This window comes from Saccopteryx bilineata, chromosome 4 (assembly GCF_036850765.1).
Source record: "Saccopteryx bilineata isolate mSacBil1 chromosome 4, mSacBil1_pri_phased_curated, whole genome shotgun sequence".
Taxonomy (NCBI): domain Eukaryota; kingdom Metazoa; phylum Chordata; class Mammalia; order Chiroptera; family Emballonuridae; genus Saccopteryx; species Saccopteryx bilineata.
This window is the reverse complement of record NC_089493.1, coordinates 240,858,448-240,882,607: the sequence shown is the minus strand read 5'-3', so window position 1 is coordinate 240,882,607 and position 24,160 is coordinate 240,858,448. Positions and strand designations below refer to the sequence as shown.

The 24,160-nt window shown below is 41.3% G+C and overlaps 1 protein-coding gene across 8 annotated transcripts in view; it reads left to right on the top strand.

Moving 5' to 3' along the window:
- The window catches only part of NREP (neuronal regeneration related protein), a 31,150-nt gene extending 7,197 nt beyond the window's left edge, over window positions 1-23,953 (top strand). For 5 of the 8 annotated variants that reach the window (XM_066274032.1, XM_066274030.1, XM_066274033.1 and 2 more), the window contains 3 exons: window positions 6,749-6,832; window positions 16,926-17,003; window positions 22,213-23,953. In XM_066274032.1, the coding sequence (XP_066130129.1) occupies window positions 6,749-6,832; window positions 16,926-17,003; window positions 22,213-22,338 (288 nt within the window). In that variant the 3' untranslated portion in view covers window positions 22,339-23,953. The remainder of the gene's footprint in view (window positions 1-6,748; window positions 6,833-16,925; window positions 17,004-22,212) is intronic. The other 3 variants (XM_066274039.1, XM_066274035.1, XM_066274036.1) reach the window with 1 other exon arrangement.
- Window positions 23,954-24,160: the final 207 nt, after the last annotated feature.

The following is a 24,160-nucleotide window of genomic DNA, read 5'->3' as shown; positions in this document are numbered from 1 at the left end:
TACTGGGAATTTATAGCCCTGACTAATTTCTAGTCTGATCTGATTCTGTGATATTTTGATGATGATCCCAGGAACACAAAGATGCCATGTCTGAAAGTATTGAAGAAACAGAAGAGTTAGCACTAGAATTATGCATCTGTTTCCATGTTAATTGAACAAGGACTTTTGTTTCTTTTCGAGCATTTTATTTGCGCTTAGTTCTTTGCACTATGTAAAGCACACACTTGCCATGTGTCCTCAGTGGATTTATATTTTAGTAGTGGGAGGAAGAATAACAAGCATGACAAACTTAACAATGAAATGCAGTATCCTCTAGAAGAGTGCCTGAGGACTGGGGTCTGGGGATTGTAGGGGAACACTTTTTTTAAGAAGGTAGAAATTAAGCTAGACCCAGAGGTGGCAAATATATGACATACATGCCAACACTGACTCCTGCTCCACCTGTGGTAGACATTGCTACTTAACCTTGAGAGTTGTTATTATTATTATTATTCAGCCTTAATATGATTTAAAAATCTTTAGCATAGTGTACCATTAACAATGGATTGGAGTTGGCAGAAAATTTGAAACCTTGAAGTGGACTGTTTACTCCCTGAGAGCAGACACTATGCCTTCTTTAGCTTTTTATCCTTGGGGCTTAGCACCTGTCTTTAATAAATATTGAGTGAATGAACAATTGAGAATATCTGGGTAGATTTAGGTAAGAGAGAAGCATATTCTAGAAAAGGGGAATACCTCTAGGTACACTTGCAAGGGTGAGCATAGTGCATTTTTCCTGCAGTAGGGAACGTCCTTGTCCACTTTGAGCCTCTTTGCTATCAAGGACAGAGCTCCCAAGCTAGACCTGGAACCCAAGGCCCTGATGTGCTGAGCCAGAGGAAGCCAGGGAGCAGGCCTCTTAGAGGTGGCCTGTGGCTCTCACTTAGGCTCCAGACTGGGGCAGGTTCTTTGCCTTTTGATTGTGCCCAACAGAAAAAAAAGCACACACACTCAAAAACATATTTTCTAGTTGAATGTAAGCTTACTTTGTTGCTGCCTCTCACTCCCCTTGGGCTTCGGAGGTGTGGTGGAGAGAAGGAAGGTCCCTAGCAAGGAGGACTTGGGAAGGAAGGAGCACACTTAATCTTTCATTTGAGAAAGTGGCAGCACTTCTTTTGGCAAATCCCAGCAGTTCAGATGTGTGGCGCGAGCAGAGAGGGTGTCGCCGCTGTGCCAGCTGCCCCAGGGGAAGCACCATGGTTCCCTCCTGTGAGGCTGGCTGGGTGTAGCCATGTGCTAATCAGTTGTAACCACATGTATCCCGCTGCTTCTCCCTCCACTCCTTCCTTATTAGCCAGACATACTTACTCAAACTTCAAGCCAACACTTACATCATCATAATAAAATTGTTTACAATTTGAGACCTGCAGGCTGTTACTAATTTAGTCAATAGTCTGGTGGCCATTTAGAGGGAATCTCATATGATATGCAAAAGTTCGAGAAAGCCAAGAAGAAGAAATCTCATATGATATGCAAAAGTTCAGGAAAGCCAAGAACCAGAAGGATTTTTCTGGAATTTCTGAATATAGCATATATACTCCTACTTTAGAATGCATCAGATGCCAGATTTTCACCAGGAAATGATTTTGCTAACTCCATTAGCCCCTTCAGATGAAGTTGACTTATCACCGAGTCTCTCAATAGAAGTGACATAGGGCATTTCTCCTTGAATTCTTTCTGTCTACTCCCACTTCATACTTTCAAATAATATTTTTCCAACTGCTGTGTTTAGACCTTCATAAATTTAATTTTTGTGGCTGGACTGCCACACCAGGAATTATGCGAACTAATACTTTATTTCTGCCCATGATGGAATATATTTTCTTAGAGGAAGCAGGCCACTTGTTACCCACTTGTTATTCTCATGTGCCCCAGGGGCCCCTCCTGTGCCTCTGCTCACTCACTCCGAGAAAGAATGTTCCTTTCGATGAAATACAGCTATTCTTCCAGACTGAATTTAAATGACAACTTCTCTATGAAACTCACCCCAGTTCATCCAGCAGGAACAATCTCATGCTCCTCCATGTACTCATCACTTACAACATTCTACCTGTAGCTGCTTTCTTTTTTCTTCACCTTTTTTTTCTATCCTTCAAGATTGGAAAGTTGAACCAAGAAAACTGACCCATAGTAACTGAGCATCAGTCCTCCCTTTGGTAGCTGGTGAGGCTATGATGCCTCACTTTTTTTTTTCCTTTTCCTTTACCAGCAGGATGGTGAATTTAAGTGTGGAAAAGTTTCATTATTGAGAGGAAACTCCAGAACAGCTAGTGAAGCTGACTGGCCTTTTCTTTCTACAAAGTGGAAGGAAATCCTAGCCTTAACTGACATGCTCTCATGGGACCTTGGAGCAGATCCCGTATCCATGAACTGGTCTGATAGCTGCTCCAATACCTATCCAGGAGGCGGCACATCCTTTGGGATCAATAAGTGTCTGTGGAATAAATGTATGAGTTAATGCTCGTGGATACATGGGGATTGGGTTTTTTTCTTAGCAGAACCAGATGGCTCACCTTGAAATTTATAACTAGTAACCACCAACACTTTACAGAGTTGTGACAGTGTAGATTTTAAATATATAAAAACACACCAATTATGAACCTGCCATTGAAAAGCCCCTCTCCCTGAACATTTCAGAAGGCTCAATGTTAGAGGGGCTGGTGAGGGGAGAGTTAAGTGAAATTGAAGCATTTTACTAAAACAACTGCTAAATTCTGGGCTCCCTTCTTGTACACTTGTTTAGGCAGAAGAGGTCCCGAGAGAGTCCACACAGTTTGGTTTGGTCTGATGAAAGAGGAGTCTCACTTTAGAGTAGATTCACACATCCAAAATGATGGCTATGGAACACCATTATGCGCGGGGTTTTTGATGGTGTTTTCCCAGCAGTTCTGCACTTTGTCTCAGCAATCTGATTGAGAAATTCATGACAGTACAGCATAATCTGCTCTGGTAATGAAATCTTCATAAATAAAAGTATTGCCTGTTATTACCTTAGAATGGTTTCCAATCCAAGTTTTTTGCCTTTGAAGTGTTAGGATTATCAGGCTGGAAAGAGTTTTTAAACCCTTGGTTTTAGACTGCTTTTTCAGTGTTCATCCTTACTTTCAAGACTAAAATACAAGTAGAACTCGTGTTTAGAAAGGAGATGGAGTAGATACATAGGAGACTGCAGCCAATGAAAGGAAGGTCTGTTTGCCCCTTTTAAGCTGAAATGGGGAACCAGAGCCATTGATTGGGAAGAAAGGGAGAATAGCTGAATAGTCATTGCCAGTAAAAAGACAAGCCAAAGACTCATACCAATAAGTAATTAAAACAAGAGGGAGATTCATAATGTGCACGGAAGCTTTGGTGTGGTTGCCCAGTTCTAGCTCTTCCCCCTCCCCCATTCCAGCCCGTACTCAGATCACCATCACACACCACTGTCCTTTGATGACTGGGGCAGGTAACAGCCTTCCTGTCTGAACTGTATTTGATACCATTCCAGCAGGGAAAAGTACTGCAGTCCAGTAGCTGAATGGGGAGAAATGGACAAAAGTGCTTAAAATGGATCCAGGCATTTTGAGAACTGTTGAATAAAGTTGGTGTCAGACACAAAACCAGTTCTTGGACAGGAGAGAGTAGAAATTAGGAGAAGACGTTGCATCTTTGGCAGTCAACATTCAGAACTGTCAAGGAAAAACGAGAGTCAGTAGTTAAATGGATAAAATGTATTAAGATACTCATAAACATGATCCCAAGTACGGATTGTTACTATGTACTTTCCCAAGACCTACTGTTTCCTGCCCTTCATGATGTCATGGTAGAGAAAGTTACCCCAAAACACTTTTTTGGGGAGGACTGTGACCTCAAAACTTGTTCTTTGCACATTTGCCAGGCAGTTGCTGAATCTCAGTGTGGTGTATGGGGGTGCGGCAGCACGTGGCTGAACACTTAGCCTAGTGCCTGCTGCACTGCAGGGACTTTGTACTGGCTGAAAGAATGAATACTGTGCAGGAGGAAGTGGACACACTATTTAAAACAGGCCATATCAGGGGCTTCAGTTGTATGGTTAAGAGGACTAGAATTAGAAAAGATGAATGAACTAGCCCACTACTTTCCAGAATAGATGTCCTGGGAATTGGTGTCTTAATCCTAAAAAACATTTATTGTAAAAAAATGTGTCTTCTTTGCTACTTTAGTACTTCCTGCCCAAACTAATAAGACATACTCTTTGATAAGATGTTCATTCTATAGCTATCTACCAGATATTCACTATGTCTCAGAAAGTAAGTACTTAGTAAATATTTCTAGTTGATTAATCAATTTGGTTAATTGATTGGATAATTGAGATTATATACCCAACCAATTCAGTTAATCCAACATCAGAAATTCTGCCCACATCTTCTCCGAGCCCTTCTCATCTTCATAATTTTGATCCTTAATTACCAAGATTTGACCGTTTTTGAAGCCTGGATGCTCTGGACCACAACTCAGTCTCTGTTTCATGCTGCGCTGTGGAGACTTGTGTCTAATTATACGTTGTGAAACGCCCCTGGCCTTGGATGTTTTGCTCATTTCTTGATAATAGAATCTTAAATTGTTCTGATCTTGTTATCAAGGTCTGGGGGCCCAGTCTCCCTCTGTGTCTCTTCATTTCATCTCTATTAAGCCTATTTCCTTCTCTCTCTCTCTTTCTTTTTCCTTCCTTCATCCTCCCTCCCTCCCTCCCTTCCTTTCTTCCTTCCTTTCTCTTTCACTTTTTCTCCCCTTCCTTCCTTCCTTCCTTCCTTCCTTCCTTCCTTCCTTCCTTCCTTCCTTCCTTCCCTCTCTCCCTCCCTTCCTTCTTCCCTCCCTCCCTCCCTCCCTCCCTTCCTTTCCTTTTTTATGAGGACTACTTTTTAAACTTTAATTTTATTATATGAAGCTTAACTGTCTACCAATTCAATCAGAAATTCAATTAAATTTGTTCTTTGGTGTCATAGAAATAATTCATCTGATAATTAATATGAATTTTTACTAAATTGATCAACTGTTCTTCTGTTGTTTGGACAAAACCAGAGGGACATCACAGTTTTGTGATCAAATGTCATACTGTACCTGTAATCTGAGGATCATATACGACTTACCTTATTTTCTATTTGGTACTTTCATGATAATAATAATGAATAATTGGCTTTTTATCTCCATTTTTCCATTTTTCTGTCTTTAGAACTATCTGCATTTCTACTACATTAATTGAAAACTTCCAAAGGGAGTCAGTTTAAGTTTGTTTTTCGTTCTGAATTACCATTCTTAGTAGTTTACACACTGCCTCTCTGGTCTAATGAGTTTTTATGTTCTTCCTCTTCAACATGCATCACTTTATATTTTTATGTAGTGTATGGTTTGTATATCTGCAGATCGTTGATGAAGATAAGATTTTAAGTGTCCTTTAGGCAGTTTGTTTTTGAATTGGAATTTTGAAAAGCAGATTTACAGTCAACATGATTTCCAATGCATCTGATGAAAGAAGGATATTCTGAACTAGATTGTCCACGGCTAGGCCATCTGAGAGGTTGTTTGAGAGTTCATTTGGGGGTCATGTTAAAACAATTTGGTTTCTTAGCAAATGTCCTTTATAATTAACTGCAGTGATTTGTAGATATATGTATTGTGCTGAACATTTTCTTTCTGGGAAAATTGAAAGAAAAAAGAAGATGAAACTCTGATGACTAATACCACTTGGGTTTGATACGGCCCAAAGCCCCTGATGTGGCCGCACCGAGCGGCTGCCCTCCCTCAGCTACTGGGAAACAGGCGCTGGGAGTGAGCCTGTGCTTGCAGACGGCACTGCCTTTTCTAAGGGAGGGTAGTTCTGAAGGGCAGCTAGTTATCAGAAACACAGGCAGCAGGGCAACATGTTCTTGGGAAAATTATTCTTTGACAGTAGATGTCAGAAATCCATCTAAATTTCATCAAAAAGGCACTAAGCGGAGATGCTTAACACCTGCTTGGGGGGTTGAAAACGGGCCCCAGCACTCAGGTTGCCTCCTGGCGTCACTCCTGGTGGCCGTGGGGAAACGGCAGAGACATGGATGTTGATGGGCTGTGTCCTGTGAGAGGAGGGGCTGGGGCTGCACCCTGTCTTTCCCATTGCTCGGTCCCGTGACCTGATAGAATGGGGAGGGTAGTGATAGTGACAGTTAACACAGATCCGATTGCTTGTGCCTGACACCATTGCTAGCACTTTACATATATTGATGCATTCCATCCTTGAAATGGCCCTGTGAGGATTAAATGAGTGCAACTGAGAAACAGGCCTAAAATTAAAAAACAAAACAAAACATTATAATGAACTCTATATGCATTTCCACAAGAAACTGTGGGTCCCAAACTTACATACTCTGCCTATTGGGTTCTAACAAATTCTGTGTATTGTTCATAGTTCTCTTCCTTTGGAGTATAGTTTAGATGGTTGGTTTATGAAGGAAAAAAGACAAAAACATGAGGTCAAAGTATTCTGGAGAATGCAGTCAAGACTCGGAATAAAGGTCTGAGTTTCCATTTCTTTTTCTTGTCGGTTGGAGTAGGTGAGCCCTTTCCCAGAGAACTTGGCCTCCCATTTTGGCATGTCTTTTGCATTTATCTTCACTACTCTTGAGGTACTTATTTCTTCCATGACTTCCAGCCCAGTAACATCTTTCTGATTGGGGTTGGTGGCCACTGCTTAGCTCTTCTCTGCTTCCCACAGTACTGCCTGGCTGAGCCCTCATCAGCGAGAAAGAGCCTTCTGCTGAATCGGACCGTGCTCTACCCATTGGGGTTGAAAATCCAGGTTGCTGTACCGGGGCACCTATCCTAATCTTATTTGACTCCTCTTGTACGTTTACTTTTTGCTACTTTTCTTAGAGGACAGGTTGTTGAACACCTTGTAGTGACCTCTTTGTGACCTGAGTACTTAACAGCATAGGGATACAGATCTGGTAGTATTTTTCCTTTTCTTAAAGTGAAACTTCTTAGGAGACAACTAACTAGACTCTAATTTAAACAAATTTTATGGAGCTAAACATTTTTTGATTAATTTTTAGAGAGAGAGGAAGGTGGTGGAGAATGAGAGAGAGAAACTTTGACTCATTGCTCCACTCATTCATGCTGTCACTGGTTGATTCTTGTATGTGCCCTGACCAGAGATTGAACCTGCAACCTTGGTGTATCAGGCCAATGCTCTAAACAACTGAGCTGCCCAGCCAGGGCCTAAACCAATTTTAAATACATCTTCCCACAATAGAAACCACTTTCCCTCCAAATTCAGTTACCTGTTATGGTGCTATTTGTGGTTGAAGAAATATCTGTCTTTAAATGACCGAGACAGTGCAAGAGGCACGTTGAACTGTGAAATGATTTTGCTGAATGATGAGGGGTTTGCAGCTGCCATCAGAAGGGGTGCAGTGAGGGAGGGAATGAGCACTTTGGGAGAGTATGCACACTCTCTAGAAAGCTCAGTCTTGCGAATGTCAGCAAGAGGAATGTTTTGAAATGTCCACAAACTTTTCAAAAGCAACTGGCTAGATCATCATTCACCCAGGCCAAGAAAAATTCAAAATCCTTATGTCTAGATAAATAAATACATATCTCACTAACCCTTGATTAAGGGCTTTAACAAAAGAAGTCTAATTTTTTTTTGTGTGTGTGTGTGTGTATTTTTCTGAAGTGAGAAGTGGGGAGGCAGACAGACAGTCTCTCGCATGTGCCCACTGGGATCCACCCGGCATGCCCATCAGGGGGCGATGCTCTGCCCATCTGGGGTGTTGCTCCGTTGTGATCAGAGCCATTCTAGCGCCTGAGGCGGAGGCCATGGAGCCATCCTCAGCACCTGGGCCTACTTGGCTCCAATGGAGCCTTGGCTGTAGGAGGGGAAGAGGGAGACAAAGAGAAAGGAGAGGGGAAGGGTGGAGAAGCAGATGGGCACTTCTCCTGTGTGCCTGGCCAGGAATCAAACCCGGGACATCCACACACTGGGCTGACGCTCTACCACTGAGCCAACCGGCCAGGGCCAAGAAGTCTAATTTTTGAAGAAGTATTCTTCCATGTTGTTGGTGAAAGTTTTATAATATTTTAATGGATAATACAGTAATTTTAGGACAAGAGGAAAGAAAAAAACAGTATTCTTGATGAGTAGAAATCAGACTTACAGTTATTTGTAGGTGAAACCCACCATACCTAAAATTATTCAAACCAGCTAAGAAAAGCAAGTCTAGATGTTTCCTATTAACCTTGGAATGTGCTTGGAAAAAGTCCTGCTAACTCCAGATGTCTAGTATTGGAAAGCATAGCAACAGCGTTACTCTCATTTGTGGCAAAGAATTTACGATTCAAAAATTCAAAGTGCAGTTTGGTGTAGGAGAGCACAATATAGTTTTCTTTCTTCCTTCTTTTCCCCTTCTTTTATCTTAAAAGTAGGGGAAACATCACAAAAATATATGTTGTTAGTTTCTTGATTGCAAATGAAAACCAATTTATATAAGGGAATAAGGTGGTCCAGACTTAGAACTCAGATGTGTTAAGTAAATATTTACTCTGGTTCCACTCCAGGGAGGTAGAAGATTTTATTAACATATTTGTTGAGGTCATGAAGGCAAGGAAATGCTTATGCTGCGCTTAAACGCCTGAGGGGCCTTTTTTCCTTTATTTTTTTTTCTTTTCTGCTAGTTAACAAAGGCCAGTATTTATTTTATTTTTTCTACTGAAAAGAGCCAATGTCTTCTCTTATTGCCTTTACTTTTTATTGTTCATTCACAAACTGCTTAATCTCAAACTAGGGCTTTAAAAAGCTGCTTTATTGTTTTCTCTTTATTTGAAAAAAATCTTTTCGTAGATATTCCTTATGAGGTTTGCTTCCAAGCTTTATTCTTGTGCTTTTTCGCCTGGTTTACTTTGGGCTGTTATCAGCTCTTTGTACTTTGTTTTGGCTTCATCACTGAAAAAAAAATTCACCCATTAAAAGTCAAGATTTGAAGTGCTGAATTTGATTCCTTGAGTCCAGTCCACAGTTTGGCTCTGATTACTGTACCAGGCTGACCTCCAGCCCAGGGGAGGGTGTCTTGGCAGAAATCTGAGAATTCCTCGATCAGTTACTCCCTTTTTTGGATTTATGGAGTCTTTAGGTGGATTGCTTTGTGCTAAGCATGTTCCTCTTGGAAAGGAATGAGTCTGGGATGAGAGGAGGAGTTTGCTCCACACGAATGCTTTTGCGCTAACCTCTGTTCACTGTGCTCCACTCACCCAGCTGCTGCTGCGCCCTGCCTTGAACCCCATACCATCAAAGCTCTGAAAACTCACTGAATGAACCGGTTTAAATAGTGGTGAGAAAGCAAAGTTGGCTAATATTCTTAACCTTTTGTGACTTGCTCTTGACTTGATCCATTGCTCTTCATGAGAGTTTTTGCTATTATTCTTAGAAATCAAATTTTAAAAGATCCAGGGCCAAACAAGCAGAATATTATATTGTGGAGCAGAGTGACTGAAAGCTTTTTGTACTGACAATTAATTTCACATATAAAAAACTTTCATTTTGTTGCCAGGAGATTTCTTTTTCCTTTCTCTGCCTAGTTGAAATTTAGAAATAAAATTGCACAGCTGTCCCATTCTGACGTATTTATATCAGTGGCTTTTCAATATGGCCTCACAATGAGCAGCGTGAATTTAGAGGATTCCACCGTTTTAGTATACACCGCTTGTTGCAGACACCCACATCTGACATGTAATGTTGGGCAGTAACATAACCTGCTGTGTAATATTTATAAAATATGGACATTTTCTGTGCCCATAGTGGACATAAGCCCCCAAAGCAAAGCTAATGCCAATGGGCTGAACCCCTGGTCAGCAAATTGTGGCTCGCGAGCCACATGCGGCTCTTTGGCCCCTTGAGTGTGGCTCTTCCACAAAATACCACATATGGGTGCTACCTCAATAAAGAATGTACCTACTTGTATAGTTTAAGTTTGAAAAATTTGGCTCTCAAAAGAAATTTCAGTCGTTGTACTGTTGATTTTGGCTCTGTTGACTAATGAGTTTGCCGACCACTGGGCTAAACCAACTGGTGACCTGTCATCATCTTCCCGCTGAACTTTGCTGTTTCCCTACCCTATCCCCATTTCCTTTTATTTACTTATTCATCTATTTTTAGTGTTTTATTTATTGATTTCAGAGAGGGAGGAAGGGAGAGATAAACAATGATTTGTTACTCCACTCATTCATTCACTGGTTGATTCCTCCATGTGCCCTGAGCAGGGATTGAATCCGCAACCTTGGTGAATGGGGACAGTGCTCTAACTAACTGAACTACCCGGCCAGGACCCCTACCCCTGTTTTTACAGGTCAAGAACGTGTCAGGTCATGAGGTCATGGAAAAGCAGAGAGTGTCCGCAGGTGTTGTAATACAGCACTGCCCTAACAGGCCATCCTTTCTTTTTTGACAGGAGGACATTTATGGCTGAGAATGTTTTGTAGTGTTTTCTCTGTAATTATCCATTCTTACCAGGCCAGCTCCTGTGTGTGTGCTTGTGTGTGTGTGTGTGTGGGGGGGGGGTACTTAAATTAGGTCTCTCTGCATGTTTCACTTAGTTTCCAGATTAGAATGTTCGACAACTTAGGCTCCAAGTAACACTGTCATTCTGCTTTCCAGAATGTCCAGAAAGGCTCCCTGCTCTGCCTGTTCACCCTTTGTCTTCTAGCTGTCACACACTTCCGCTGGTGTGTGCTTCATCTTCGTGCAGCATTCACAAGGTTAGGCAGAGCTCTAAGGCTGTCTCTAGAGAGACAGTGTATCATCTTCGGTACCGTCTAATCATTGATGTAATGCTGTTCAGAGAAAATGATCCTTGTAGCTCATTTATGGTTTCAGTTTACATTCTGCCCTCTCATGTGACCAGTAACACCTGGGAGCAGCGTGGCTTTTGAGGGAGATTCTTAATAACACCACTTCAAAGGGTATTTAAGAAATGAGGTGCACATATATGCATGTAAATTCCCCGTGTTACAGTACTAGGTTCCACAACCTTCCAGCCAATTAGGCCGAATAGAACATGTACACATGCAATCACACACACTGTATAATTGACAGATTATGAAATATACTCCTTTGCTGCTCAAAGAATTAATTATGCAAGTTGGACACCTGCTGCCCTAGTTCACTTTCCTAATTACACAGGGTGGGCACCTCTCCTTGTTAAAATATAAAAGGGCCATGTGTGTGCATTCTTAAGCACATAGAACTCCATCGAGGATAGAAAGTATAATTATGGTTGTTAACAACCAAGCCATGCAGCATCTTCATAGTGGGTTTCTGAGACAGCATGTTAACCAATTAAGTAAGAAACACATGCATGTGGTATATTTAAGCTCTGAATAGAGCCATGACCCTTCCTTTGAGGATCAATTTCATATAAGAGTCTCCCCAAAGAAATAGAGAGTAAATAGAGAAAAAGACAAATGTAAAAACAGGTAATATTATAAACATAATTCAAATTTTACTTGCAGTATAGAAATGATAGGATACCTCAGATTGATTCTGCGAGTAGACCATATTATTGGAAAATAAATAGCAAATTTTGAAGTGAAAAGCTTAAAAGAGATTTTAAAAATAAAATTTAAGGGATAATCTAGTTTGTATTTTTTTAGAACCTTGCAGGAGTGATCCCCGCATTTTATTTTTCTAATTTGGATACCAAGTAATAGTCATTGCCAAGCTAATTACCTTATAGGCTTAAAAAAAGTTATTTTTCATGATGCATTGTTCAGAGAGTAAAACAAGTCTTGAAAGAAAGACTAAATGGCAAAAACCACGATCATTATATTCTCAACTGACAATGGAAACTTAAGTACTCAACCATCAAATACATTTAAGAGTCAGTAAGAAATAGTACTTTTTCACCATTAAACTGTATTTAATATCATGGTTTTAAATATGTCAAATATATTTGAAAGCAAAGATTGCTTTTACCTAAGAGTTGGATATTTAAATACATATCTGTCATGATTAGTGTATATAAATCAATGTGATTTTTCATGTCAGTTTTGTTGCTTTTAAATGTAGTCATCAGTGACATAAATGGAGCATTGTAGCAAAAGGCACATTAACAAGTACATATATTCAGGCACAAGCGTGAACACTCACCCTTTCCCAGAATTTAAGCAAAACTTTTGCATGTGCTGCAATTTAAAACATTTTCCTTCCCCTCTATATTTTCACAATGTTTTCTTAATTGTTGAGGGTATAGCTTGCTTTTCTGATTTCTGACTTCTGGAGGAACAGTCTCGTAGAGTAGCAATTTTGAACCTTTTCCATCTCATGGCACACATAAACTAATTACTAAAATTCTGCAGCACACCAAAAACAATACTTTCAAAGATCTGACCCCCCCCCAATAGGTATAATTTTGATTCATTCACACTGGACAGCTATTGTGTTGGCTGTTGCTATTCGTTTTCTTTGACAGTCTAAAGGAAAAGGCGTCAGTGTCCCTGACTAAATATTCAGGTATTGCACGTTTTAAAAATTCTTGTGACACACTGGTTGAAAATCACTGATCTAGAAGGTTTTGAGGATTTTACTCGAACAAGAGCAAACACTTACTTGTTTTATAAATGGAAGACCCTTTTAGAAGAACACGTGTTTCCCTGGTAAAGATCAAGGTACACTTCGGCTCACTTACTTAATAAAACAACAGTTCTGAGGTATTCGCATGTTGATTACCCAGATCGCTTACATTTCTCAGAGGCACACCACCATCATAAAGAGAAAGTTCAGGGAAGTTAACCAAAGGAAAATGTTAGTTTAATGGCTCTTCATGAAAAATACAAACTTGAAGCCAGAAAACTGAATGAATGGAATACAGTTTAAGCCTTGTGTCCATCTTCAGAGCGTCGGTTGACTGGTACCAAGAAGAATGAGCAGCTTTAGGGACCAGCACAAACAGAAGGACTCCAGAAAGATAGATCAACTTATCTCTATTTTCTGACCCACATATTAGCAATACTCAGCAGCCTCCATCACAGGGTGGTTGTCAGCTCCTAGTATTCTGAATGAGATAAAAGACGGGACCCAGCAGCCTGTAGAGTCGCTTCCAGGTCTGCTCTCTGCCACTCACATTTCCTCTGTTGGCAGTGCTACTGGATGTTTGGCTAAATACTGGTTTTGTTTTTTTGTAGTCTATTGATATATGTTGCAACATTTGACAGAACCTATATATTTTTTTTAATTGCACTTAAAGCATGGTATTAGTTTGCTAGTGCTGTCAAAACAAAGTGCCATAGAGTGGCTGGCTTAAACAACAGAAGTTTATTTTCTCACAATTCTGGAGTCCAGATGTCTGAAGTCAAGGTGTTGACAGGGTTAGTTTCTTCTGAGACTTCTCTCCTTAGCTTGTAGATGGTCCTGTTCTCCCTGTTTCTTCATATCTTCCCTCTTTGTGTGTCTGTGTCCTCATTCTTTCCTTATAAGGATACCAGTGTTTGGATTAGGACTATTGTAATGACCACTTTAAAGACTCTATCTCCAGTTATAGTCACATTCTGAGGTACTGGGGGGTAGGACTTCAATGTGTAAATTTGGGGTGGGAGTATGCAATTTACACATTACAATTTCTACAGCACACACTGTAGAAATGATATTTTAGAAGGTCTGTCACCTCTGCTGCCCATTTGAGTACAAGGTAAGAACTAGATTCTCTTCTTGCAATGCCCAGAGCATTGCAGGTGACTCACAAACTGATGGTGAATGCATGCATGCACAAAGGTATTTTAAGTTATTTGAGAGCAAGGGTAATAATTGTCATAGATCTTTCCTCCTAAGTCCTTCATTTAGAGTCTTAAAACACTACAGGAATAAGAAAGAACAAAGCTGTAATGTAGATAACATATATTTCCAATAATCTACCATCTTTTTCTAAAATAAAAAAGGGAAGTTAAGTTATCTACAGTTATCTCCTTTAGCTACCACGTCCCAGTGATATGCTGAGTTCTTAGAGACCAGCCAAGCATGCTTTAAGAAGGTAACAGACTCCTCTGTCCCTGCCATTTCGGGCTTGGAGTTCTGATTCTGAAGGAGACAAAGAATTTACCGAAAGGCCAAAGTGGCACTTATTTTTCCTAAAGTATGCAATGATTATAATTCAAACATTAAAAAAATAATTAGAAATGACCTTGGCAAAACTGTGGCTACATTAATGTTTCAAAAACAAACAAATAAATTTGAGGTAGGTGGGGAAGTTTCCTGAATCGTAGGTTTTGTTATCAGATACTTGTGTTCCTGAGTTCTTTGGCAAAATATCACTGACTGTTTTACTTTAAAAAATAAATAAATAGCCCTGGCCGGTTGGCTCAGCGGTAGAGCGTCGGCCTGGTGTGCGGGGAACCCGGGTTCGATTCCCGGCCAGGGCACACAGGAGAAGCGCCCATTTGCTTCTCCACCCCTCCGCCGCACTTTCCTTTCTGTCTCTCTCTTCCCCTCCCGCAGCCAAGGCTCCATTGGAGCAAAGATGGCCCGGGTGCTGGGGATGGCTCTGTGGCCTCTGCCTCAGGCGCTAGAGTGGCTCTGGTCGCAAAATGGCGACGCCCAGGATGGGCAGAGCATCGCCCCCTGGTGGGCGTGCCGGGTGGATCCCGGCCGGGCACATGCGGGAGTCTGACTGTCTCTCCCCGCTTCCAGCTTCAGAAAAATGGAAAAAAAAAAAAAATAAAAATAAATAAATAAAAAGGAAATTCTTGGAAAAATAATTTGTCAGAGTAATAATTTCTGAGAGGCAAACTATTTTTTTCTCTATAAATCAGAGTTGGACAGCTTTAATATTGATGCTTTGAACCTAGAAATTAAATGCTAAAGCAGTGTGATTTTGTTAAGATAGAACGTTGCAGAAAATCACAAGAACACAGACATAACATTTACTTAGTTTTGCTTTTCATTGCATCCATGTGCCTACTAATTTTTTACTTGTATTTTCATCAATATTTTGGTTTACAAGGAAACTTTATTTCTTATTAATATGTATAATGATTTTAGTGGTACTTAAAGCATGCTTTTAAAAGTAATCATGTAGAAATGTAATTCTTTTTTATCGGTTTATAATAAGTGAATTTACGGTTAATCCCAATTTAGTATCTCCTAATATTCAGTCCAAACTGGGATCTTGTGTGCTGAGATTTTGTTTTAAGCCTTAAAAAAAAGCATGTGTGTTTTAGATTGCAATTTTGTTTTCTTCACCCATTCCTGCCTGGTTAAAGGGCGCATCAGGGGTGGTTCTTTGTCCCAAACAAGGCAGGCAGTGGAATTCTCCCAGAGGGAGCTGGTCAAAGACGGGGAAGCTGAGCGAGAGGAAGGAGGTTGGTCTGGGGGAAGCACATGTCCCGGAAAGCAGACCCAGTACAAAGTCAGAAAGCAGGTCTGTTTATTACAGGATGAGCTGTCCACTATTTAAGACCTAAATATATGTGTTGGCTGTGGACTGTAATTTTTGGAAGAGAAGTGTTAGGCAGTTAGCGTTCTGAGGTTATTCCAGAGCATTGGTATAATGGGAAGAACTGCAGTTTAGAATCTGGAAGTCAGCTTTGAGTGTAAGTCCTACTCTACACTGATTGTGTGACTTTAGACAAGTTATGTGACTTCTTTTGAGTTTCTGTTTTCCCATCTCTGTAATAATAAGACCTATTCACGGGCTTATTATGAATTAGGGGTGAATTAGGGAATGTAAGCAGAATTACTTTGTGAATGGGATGTGCCATAAATGTTACGTTACTGGAGTAGAGCAAAGTTGTTGTTAGACTATAAGGAACCACACAGCACTCCACATTTCCTACTCAGACCTCCTACTCAGGGCAAATGGATGGTTTGGGGCATTGCAAACATCACAGTTAGCCCAGTGGTTAGGCTACCACCCCTGGTGCTTTCCATGCCAAAAACAACGTGTAAGTCTGTTAACCTATTAATGAAGTGTGATTCTTAATACTAGTTAATAATGTGAGGCTTATTGACAGCATTTAGAGAATTGGAGCTGGAGGAAATCTTACCTCATTTCCTCCCCTCTCTTTAAGAAGGACCCGTGTCAGCTGTGAATTAGCCCTGAATTAGGTTGTTAAATTCTGTTTCTCAATTTCTTCAAGTAGATTTCACATGTTTTCTCTCTAAATTGTTTTAGAAATTTAACAGTTCTTCTGCCAAGCTCTTTCTTATAGCTGACCTAAATCTGTAATTGTAATTTAAGTCCTAATCCCCAACTCGTCTTTTTTAGAGATGGGGAACAGCTGGTCAGCAAACTTGTGATGATACACGTAACCCTTCGCACATGTATTTAAAGAAGAGCTTCTCAGTTCGATTTCCTCTCCACCTCATCCCACCCCTGCCCTCACCCCCGGATGGATCAGCGAGTAATGGGAATCGTCTGTGGCGGAGCTGCCTGTCTCTCTGCCCCTCGCTTAGACACTGCTGCTCTCAGCAGCGGGGCAGTGTGTTCTCAGTGGCCAATGGGCCTGGGAGAACGGAGGCTGCTCCTTCCTTTCCTCCTTATTCTTAGGACATAATCTTAAGCCTTCTGAGAAATGATCAGGATAACCCCTTAAAGTGTTGGACAGGTGCATGGCACATTAATCTCACAAACGTGGAGTTTTGCAAGGATTTTTATCGAAGGTAGGCCTCCCCAGTGCCTTAGTTTGCTCAGCCAGTCATGCCATGAAGCTGCCACTTGACCTACTACAGAGAACATTGATATCTCTGCTCTCCTGGACTTAGTCTTGGAAGACATTGAGCTAAAACTCTCCTAAGTACAGCAAACATTTGATGGGCCTCCCCAGCACACTGAAGTTGCAGGTGGGAAGTAAATGGATTGAAGTGGATCCTGTTTTTAATCTAAATGTGTGTGCTCTTATGTCTCTTATAGGTTTATTGCCCAGAGCGCTCTGTCTGGGTCGGTGAAGAACCATTTCCAACTAAGGAAATGGAGGGAAGGCTTTCTAAGGTGAGATCCTTAGCTGCTATGTTGTTAATTTTTTTAAAAGTTTAGAAACAGTTAAAAAATCAGAGGTATTATTTTTCATTTTAATATCTATTATAGTCCACTATAATAATTCATTTATCTGATACTATTATGACCTTGGAGATAACATATACTAAAAAAATAAGTCATATCCTAAAGTCCTGTGACTCTTACAAGTTCACATTATTTTCCTTTCTTGACAAATCCAAGTCTAATTTTCATTTAATAATCGCAGAGTCATGGTAAATTTTACAGGTTTTTAATTTGTTTGTTTTGTTCCTGAGTAGATAAAGTCAAATATTATGCTCAAACTAAAAGATATCTGAAAAGTATAAGATAATGACAGTTTTGTCTGGTAAGAATGCCTGAATGTTTGATAAGCTTACCCATGAATCAAAACAGAAAGAACATTAAAAAACTGTTATTTCTTTTTATTTTTAGGCCTAAAATATTTTCTGTTAACATATTTTCATTGTGCTGACATCTTAGATGTGACAATTCTCTGCCTTAAAAAAAAAATTTGTAAAATTTACATTTTAGATTTTAGTACCATTTCTGAAAAAAGTCCAACAAAAACATTTAAAAATCATTTACCAGTTTTTGCTATAGGTACCTTTGGATTTTGCCTGTTAGGGTAAACATCATTTGATTAAGTAGAAGGATTGTACTTTTTACCACTGACCTGCTGATTTTGAAATTAATGAAGAAAAATGGAGTCCATTGAAAGTAAAAATTAACATGTAGAAGTTTGCTATGTGTAACTGACCAATCATAGGTCTTCCAGCTAGTACTGCCATTTCAGTGTTTGAAAATCTCTCTTATTTGCACTAAATGGTTCCAGCAATTCTCTATCTTTTACTGGCAGGCAAAATTTGAAGAGATCGTGTCAATGGGCAGTTTGCACTGAAAGAAAGCAATTCTAAGTCACTTTTAACTTTTCAGAAAATTTCTGAAGGTCAAGGTTGAAGTCATTGCCAGAAAAGTAGGTGAACAAAATGCTTTTGCCTCTGCCTAAGCGAGACTCGCCCTGCTCTGTGGCGTTGGAGTGGAAGTGAGCTAAAATACCAGGGCTTTACTTAAAGCACACCTCCACCCCATCGTCTCACCACCAAGTGTCACCAGCATGAGCAGTGTCACTGCAGAAATTCTTTACAGGGCCAATGCAGGGCAGAATTCCCCGGAGCAGCTGAGGGTAAGACATAATACTAGAAGAGATGAGAGAGAGAGCATAGTCTTTCCATTAGTTCCTGCCCCAGACAGGCACCCAGAGGTCCCGCCTTTGATACTGGTGACAGCAAACAGGGAGGCAAGCGGAGGCAGGTTTCTCAATGAGGTCAATAGTGCCTCCCTTTTCTCTTGGAAGGCCAGTTCAGGTCCCAGGCCTTGCTTACGATGACATGTGCTTCAGGGGGTTGACATATTGAATCCTGTGATTCAGGTCTTCGTTTTAAGTTCTGTCTTCTTTAAATATGTGAATAGTATCTTAAGCATATTATATTTGTCCTATGTCCAGCAGTTTCCTTCTAGAAATAGCACATCTTTGCATAACTATAAGAGATGTAATCTTGACTTACTTGGTCCAAGACACATTATTGACTAACTGGGGATTCATGCACTAAGAGTGAGTGTCAGAGAGGGCCATCCGGCCAGAGGTAGACCAGCTGCAGGGTCCGTGGACACATCCTTCCCCTTCTCCAGCTTTCTGGACTAGAAAGTTCCTCGGGCCTCTGAGGGAATCATTAGATAGATGCTAGATAGTGGGAGAAGATATGATTATTTTGGCCTGAATTTTTATAAGGCCTGACTTCTGGAGAAATAAGACATCATTGTATCCCCTCTTCAAAACTCCTTCCCTTGCTATAGAAGCCTAAAATTCCTTTAGTGGGGGCAAAAAGGCTGTAATCTTGTCTTTTTTTTTAAATGAAAGACCAGAGGTAACAATTGAAATCCTGTAAATTTCAGTCTCCAAAGGGAGGCTGCACATAACTTGATCTTTCTAGGAGCTCTCTTCCCACTGGCGGGCTGGTTTGTGACCCCGTGGCCGCTTCAGGAGCGCAGCCCCCGCGTGGGTCACACCCTTGCCTTACCGGGGCCAGTTGTGCTTGGCAGTCTCCCGTACAGCAAGATAATTAAGGGCGGGGACTGGGCTGTGGCCCCGTGGCCGCTTCAGGAGCGCGGCCCCCGCGTGGGTCACACCACTGCCTTACCGGGGCCAGTTGTGCTTGGCAGTCTCCCGTACAGCAAGATAATTAAGGGCGGGGACTGGGCTGTGGCCCCGTGGCCGCTTCAGGAGCGCAGCCCCCGCGTGGGTCACACCACTGCCTTACCGGGGCCAGATGTACTTGGCAGTCTTCCGTACAGCAAGATAATTAAGGGCGGGGACTGGGTTGTGGCCCCGTGGCCGCTTCAGGAGCGCGGCCCCCGCGTGGGTCACACCACTGCCTCACCGGGGCCAGCTGTACTTGGCAGTCTCCTGCACAGCAAGATAATTAAGGGCTGGGACTGTTTTTTGTCTCTGTTTTAATCTTTGTAGGCTTAAAATCTAATAGAGTACTCCAGCCATAAGAGGTACTCAGAACATAAGTAATAAGTGAAGACATGAATGTTTGGGAGCCTCAAAAGAGAGGAAAATAGTAAAAGTGTAGATTCCCTCCTGAAATAATCTCCTTCCCATTTCTTTTTCCTGGAAATAACCTCTCTCCTAATTATCCAGATCTCACTCAGCTCTTCATTCCATTTTGTGGTGTATTTTCCATGGAGGTAAAGATTAGTAAAACTGACACTTACATAGAGATATACTAATGTCCTGTATAATACTTTTGAACAGAGTCAGAACTCGAGTTAGCAGTTTGAAGCCCAGCCATGTGCAGAGGGCAGTTGTTTAGTGTAATAATACTTGTGAACTTTCAGTTTTCCTTCCTGGCCCAGGACAGATAAGGGTCATTGAATTCTTCACTTGTTTAAACGTAAGTTTCTCATCTCGAATCATGCATGCTAACTGGTAGATAGGAGAAGAGGAACAAATATTATTTTAAAGGCACCAGAATTATGGTAGATTTCTTTTTCTTTCTTTTTTTGAAAATCTTGGGACTGCATACCAAAATTTTGAGATTGAAATTATTTTCACAACTCAAAGCAACTGCTTTTGGAAACTTAGCTAAGTCCTTAAGTGTGTGTGAGTGATGAATTATATTTTAATTTAATTTTCTGCTTTGGTTTCATTGATATTTATCAATACCAAAACAACCTCTGACTCACATCCTAAGGCTGGAACATTAAAATACATACTGAGTGAACATACATCTTAAAAATGTTGTATGCACCCAATGTCTGAGATTTCTATACGCAAAATTTAGGCATACCATATATTTAACATGAAAAATCCATACAGTAAGTAAAACTTCTTGAAGTTGAATTATTTGTGACATTTACTTCACCCTGGGGCTGCTAAAAAAAATATATTCAGTTTCAAGTTGTTAAGAAGTTCCTAATATCTGAATTCTTCTTAAAAAGAAATTTAAATGTGATCATTCTAATCACAAAGCAAGATTATTACTTTAATCCAAGTTCTTATATCCAAATTAGCTTGTTATAAATGTTCTGTTAGAGCATGTGACTGATCAAAAAGGGAAAAAAAGAGACAAAAGACTTTTTTTTTTTGTATTTTTCTGAAGTTGGAAACGGGGAGGCAGTCAGACAGACTCCCGCATGCGCCCGACCAGGATCCACCCGGCATGCCCACCAGGGGGTGATGCTCTGCCCACCTGGGGCGTTGCTCTGTTGCAACCTCTAGTGCCTGAGGCAGAGGCCACAGAGCCATCCTCAGTGCCCGGGCCAACTTTGCTCCAATGGAGCCTTGGCTGTGGGAGGGGAAGAGAGAGACAGAAAGGAAGGAGAGGGGGAGGGGTGGAGAAGCAGATGGGCACTTCTCCTGTGTGCCCTGGCCGGGAATCAAACCCAGGACTACTACACGCCAGGCCGACACTCTACCACTGAGCCAACTGGCCAGGGCCGAGGCAAAAGACCTTTTAAAACCACAATGGGCAATTTTTTTTTTTCAAAGAAACTCCAATAATTAATGGTCTGTCTAAAGGAGAAACTTGTTGATCACTATTTTCATCTCTGATCAGGGCATACAATCCATTTGTAGCAAAGTAAGACCTTGATATTGCATCATCCAATGGCAAATGGGGTTCATTTCCTCTCCTCTTGCTATTTGGTTACCGTGGAGAGCTTCTTTCTGTTGGTGTTCAACAGATCATCAGTAACATTGAGGCTGGATTATTCTAGTCAGAAACACAAAAACATCACTCATCAGGAATGTGAAGAGAGACTTCAAGTTGCCCCAGTCAGTCCACACTAGCTAATTCTCTCTTCTGGCCTTGGTTTCCCACTGTCTTCTTTATTCCTGCAACTCCCTCTGCACCCACCCCACCATCAACCCCACAATATCTTCCTTCCAACCCTTGGTCCCACTTCTGATTCTGATCCTAAGGCCCACATGAATTGTGCCAGGGCTTATAGAAGAAGCCGAATGTAAATTATGTTGATGCAAGTTGTGACATACTTTTAAATATATTTTTTAAGATTTTATTTATTCATTTTAGAGAGGGGGGAGAGAGAGAGAGTAAGAGAAAGAAGGAGGGAGGAACAGGAAACATCAACTCCCATATGTGCCTTGACCAGGCAAGTCCAAGGTTTTGAACTAGTGACCACAGTGCTCCAGATTGATGCCTTATCCACCACATCACCACAGGCCAGGCTAGATATTTTTAATACATAGTGGAAAATAGATAATCACTCTACTCCACTGCAGCCATGGGACCCTTTTTAAAAATATATGTATTAATCCTCCTGTGAGCACCTTTCACCCAGGTTCGTGTCAGGTCCTATCTGATACTGGAAACTCCTCAGAAACCTGACTCCTGGGGAATGTGGACTCCCACGTGGCTGGGCACAGCCGTTGGAGAAGTGCTTGATTCTACTGAAGCCAAGCAGCTAGTGTTTAATTACTTCACGCCCCCACAGACCTAATATTTACATTCAGGTGAACTGTGTTTAAGGTGTAAACTGTTTGCGGAACATCAGGAGTTCAAGGATAAAAGGCAAAATTTTTCAAATGGTTTCCGAAGCATGACTAAGTGTGCCTCTCTTTTGTGTTTGTCTGTGTCTGGGTCCACCTGCTTTTCAGGGAAGACTTCCTGTCCCAAAGGAAGTGAACCGCAAGAAGGATGATGAGCCTGAGGCTGCCTCCCTGACTCCACGTGGCAGCCGTGAACTCCACTCCCCGAGAATCAGTTACCTCTACTCTTTTTAATTGTAACACCTCCATTTGTATTCCGTATGGTGTATGGGTATTGATGAGGTCATGGTATCATATATGGGATTTTTTTCTGTGTAAATCATCAAGTATAAGAAGAAACTATGGGACTCTGAGCCTTGCTTTAGAGAATTTTACAGTGGACAAATAGGTATCATCAAACCAGTTTTTAATCATTCTGACTCAAGTGAAAACGCTCAGAATTTCACACTGTGAATCCACGTTTACAACCCTTACAGGTGGGCCTTCAGGCCTGGTTCGCTCCGGTGACGTCTTCCACAACTCAAAGCCCCCCCCGCTCTCACACAACCGGTCCACTCCTGCCTTCATTCACACAGCTGCCGACTGCTTCTTGCAGAGGCTGAGAGTCCCCATTTTTTTTTTATTTAGATGTAACAAGCCTAGTAGTTTATGTTCATCAATTGTCTGTATAACTCTATATTTTATCCATGTACTCTTTTGATGTATAGAAGTAGTTTGAAACTCATTGTTTCCTTGTGGTAAGTGCCCGAGATGCTGCCACAGGACCTGAGACACTGATGAATGGTGCTATTTTGGACTTTCAACATGCTCCTTGGCGAGGTAGCTCTGATGGAGTTATTTTTTATTTCCATGTTCTACGAAGGTGTTGGTACTCTGTTTCCCTGAATGTTGTTCTCTAGACTGGATCGACTTGTTTTCCTTGTGTCTTCAGTGTGGCTTTCTTCTTCAGCATTGGAGGTTGAGTGAACGCTACCAGAGAGAGTTCAGGAGGCCACGTCTCCTCGGCCGGCACTCATGGGCCCACAGTCACTGTAACGGGAGCAATCACAAAACTGTAATTTACTTACCAAATCTTGTCCTTTTGGTAGCCTCGCCTGCCTAACCTAGAGAAAGAAAAGCAATAATTGGACAGGCATTTTTAGGTGTCTCTTTTGGTTCTTTGTGTTGGAAAAAATTGGGGTGGGGGGGGACTCTTTTTTTAATAAATGCCCTCTAAAAATATCCAAAAAATTGGCATTTGAGTAGGAATAGGAAAATAACACCTTTCCCAAAAATTAGGTCAGAAAATAGTGTCTTTTCAAAATTAAAACAAAAACAAGGCAGAACATTTTTGGGGCGGTTTTGATAAGCAAGGTGTAAATTTTACATTTTTGTCCTTGCTCCCAATGGAATGGATAAAAAAACAAACAAACAAACAAAAATCAGAAATACCATCTACTCATGGAATGTTGTTGCGTTAGCCAGTCTGAAAGCCCACCTTAATTTTTATATAACTGTCTTTTAGCTCCTCCTTCGGCAGCGCAGGCTGTCCTGCACTGCCCTGCTTCCGACTGCTCAGCATTGACGATGCATGCACTGCACTCTGCTTCCCGTCCTGCTCCCCGCGGGCCTGAGTCTCCCGCGCATCCCCCTCCCCTGCCTTTGTTAGACTAGGTCTATCCGCTGTGTAAATAGAGCAAGAACAGTATCGTGCATCTGTGGCATTTCCGTAGGGTTGCAGTTGTGTGCTGCTGAAAACGCTGGCTTTTGTAACCGTGTGATCTTTACTGATGCACTCATGACAAGTACCCAATGTATTTTAGCTATTTTAGTAGCATTTGTTCAATAAATATACAAGCGGTAAGGTTAACTGGCTTGGCTCGTCATTGGAAAGGCCTGTTCTGGAATGCTTTCACTAGTGTCTGTTCATGTGTTCTCAGGGCCCCCAAAGTTGGCCCCAGGGCACGTATCAGAAAGGGATCGTATCAGCGTGGCCTTTCGAGTGTTTTCCCTTTGGAGGGTTTATGAGATTAGGGGCTGGGCACCTCATTAGGTTGGTATATTGCAGAGCTACCTC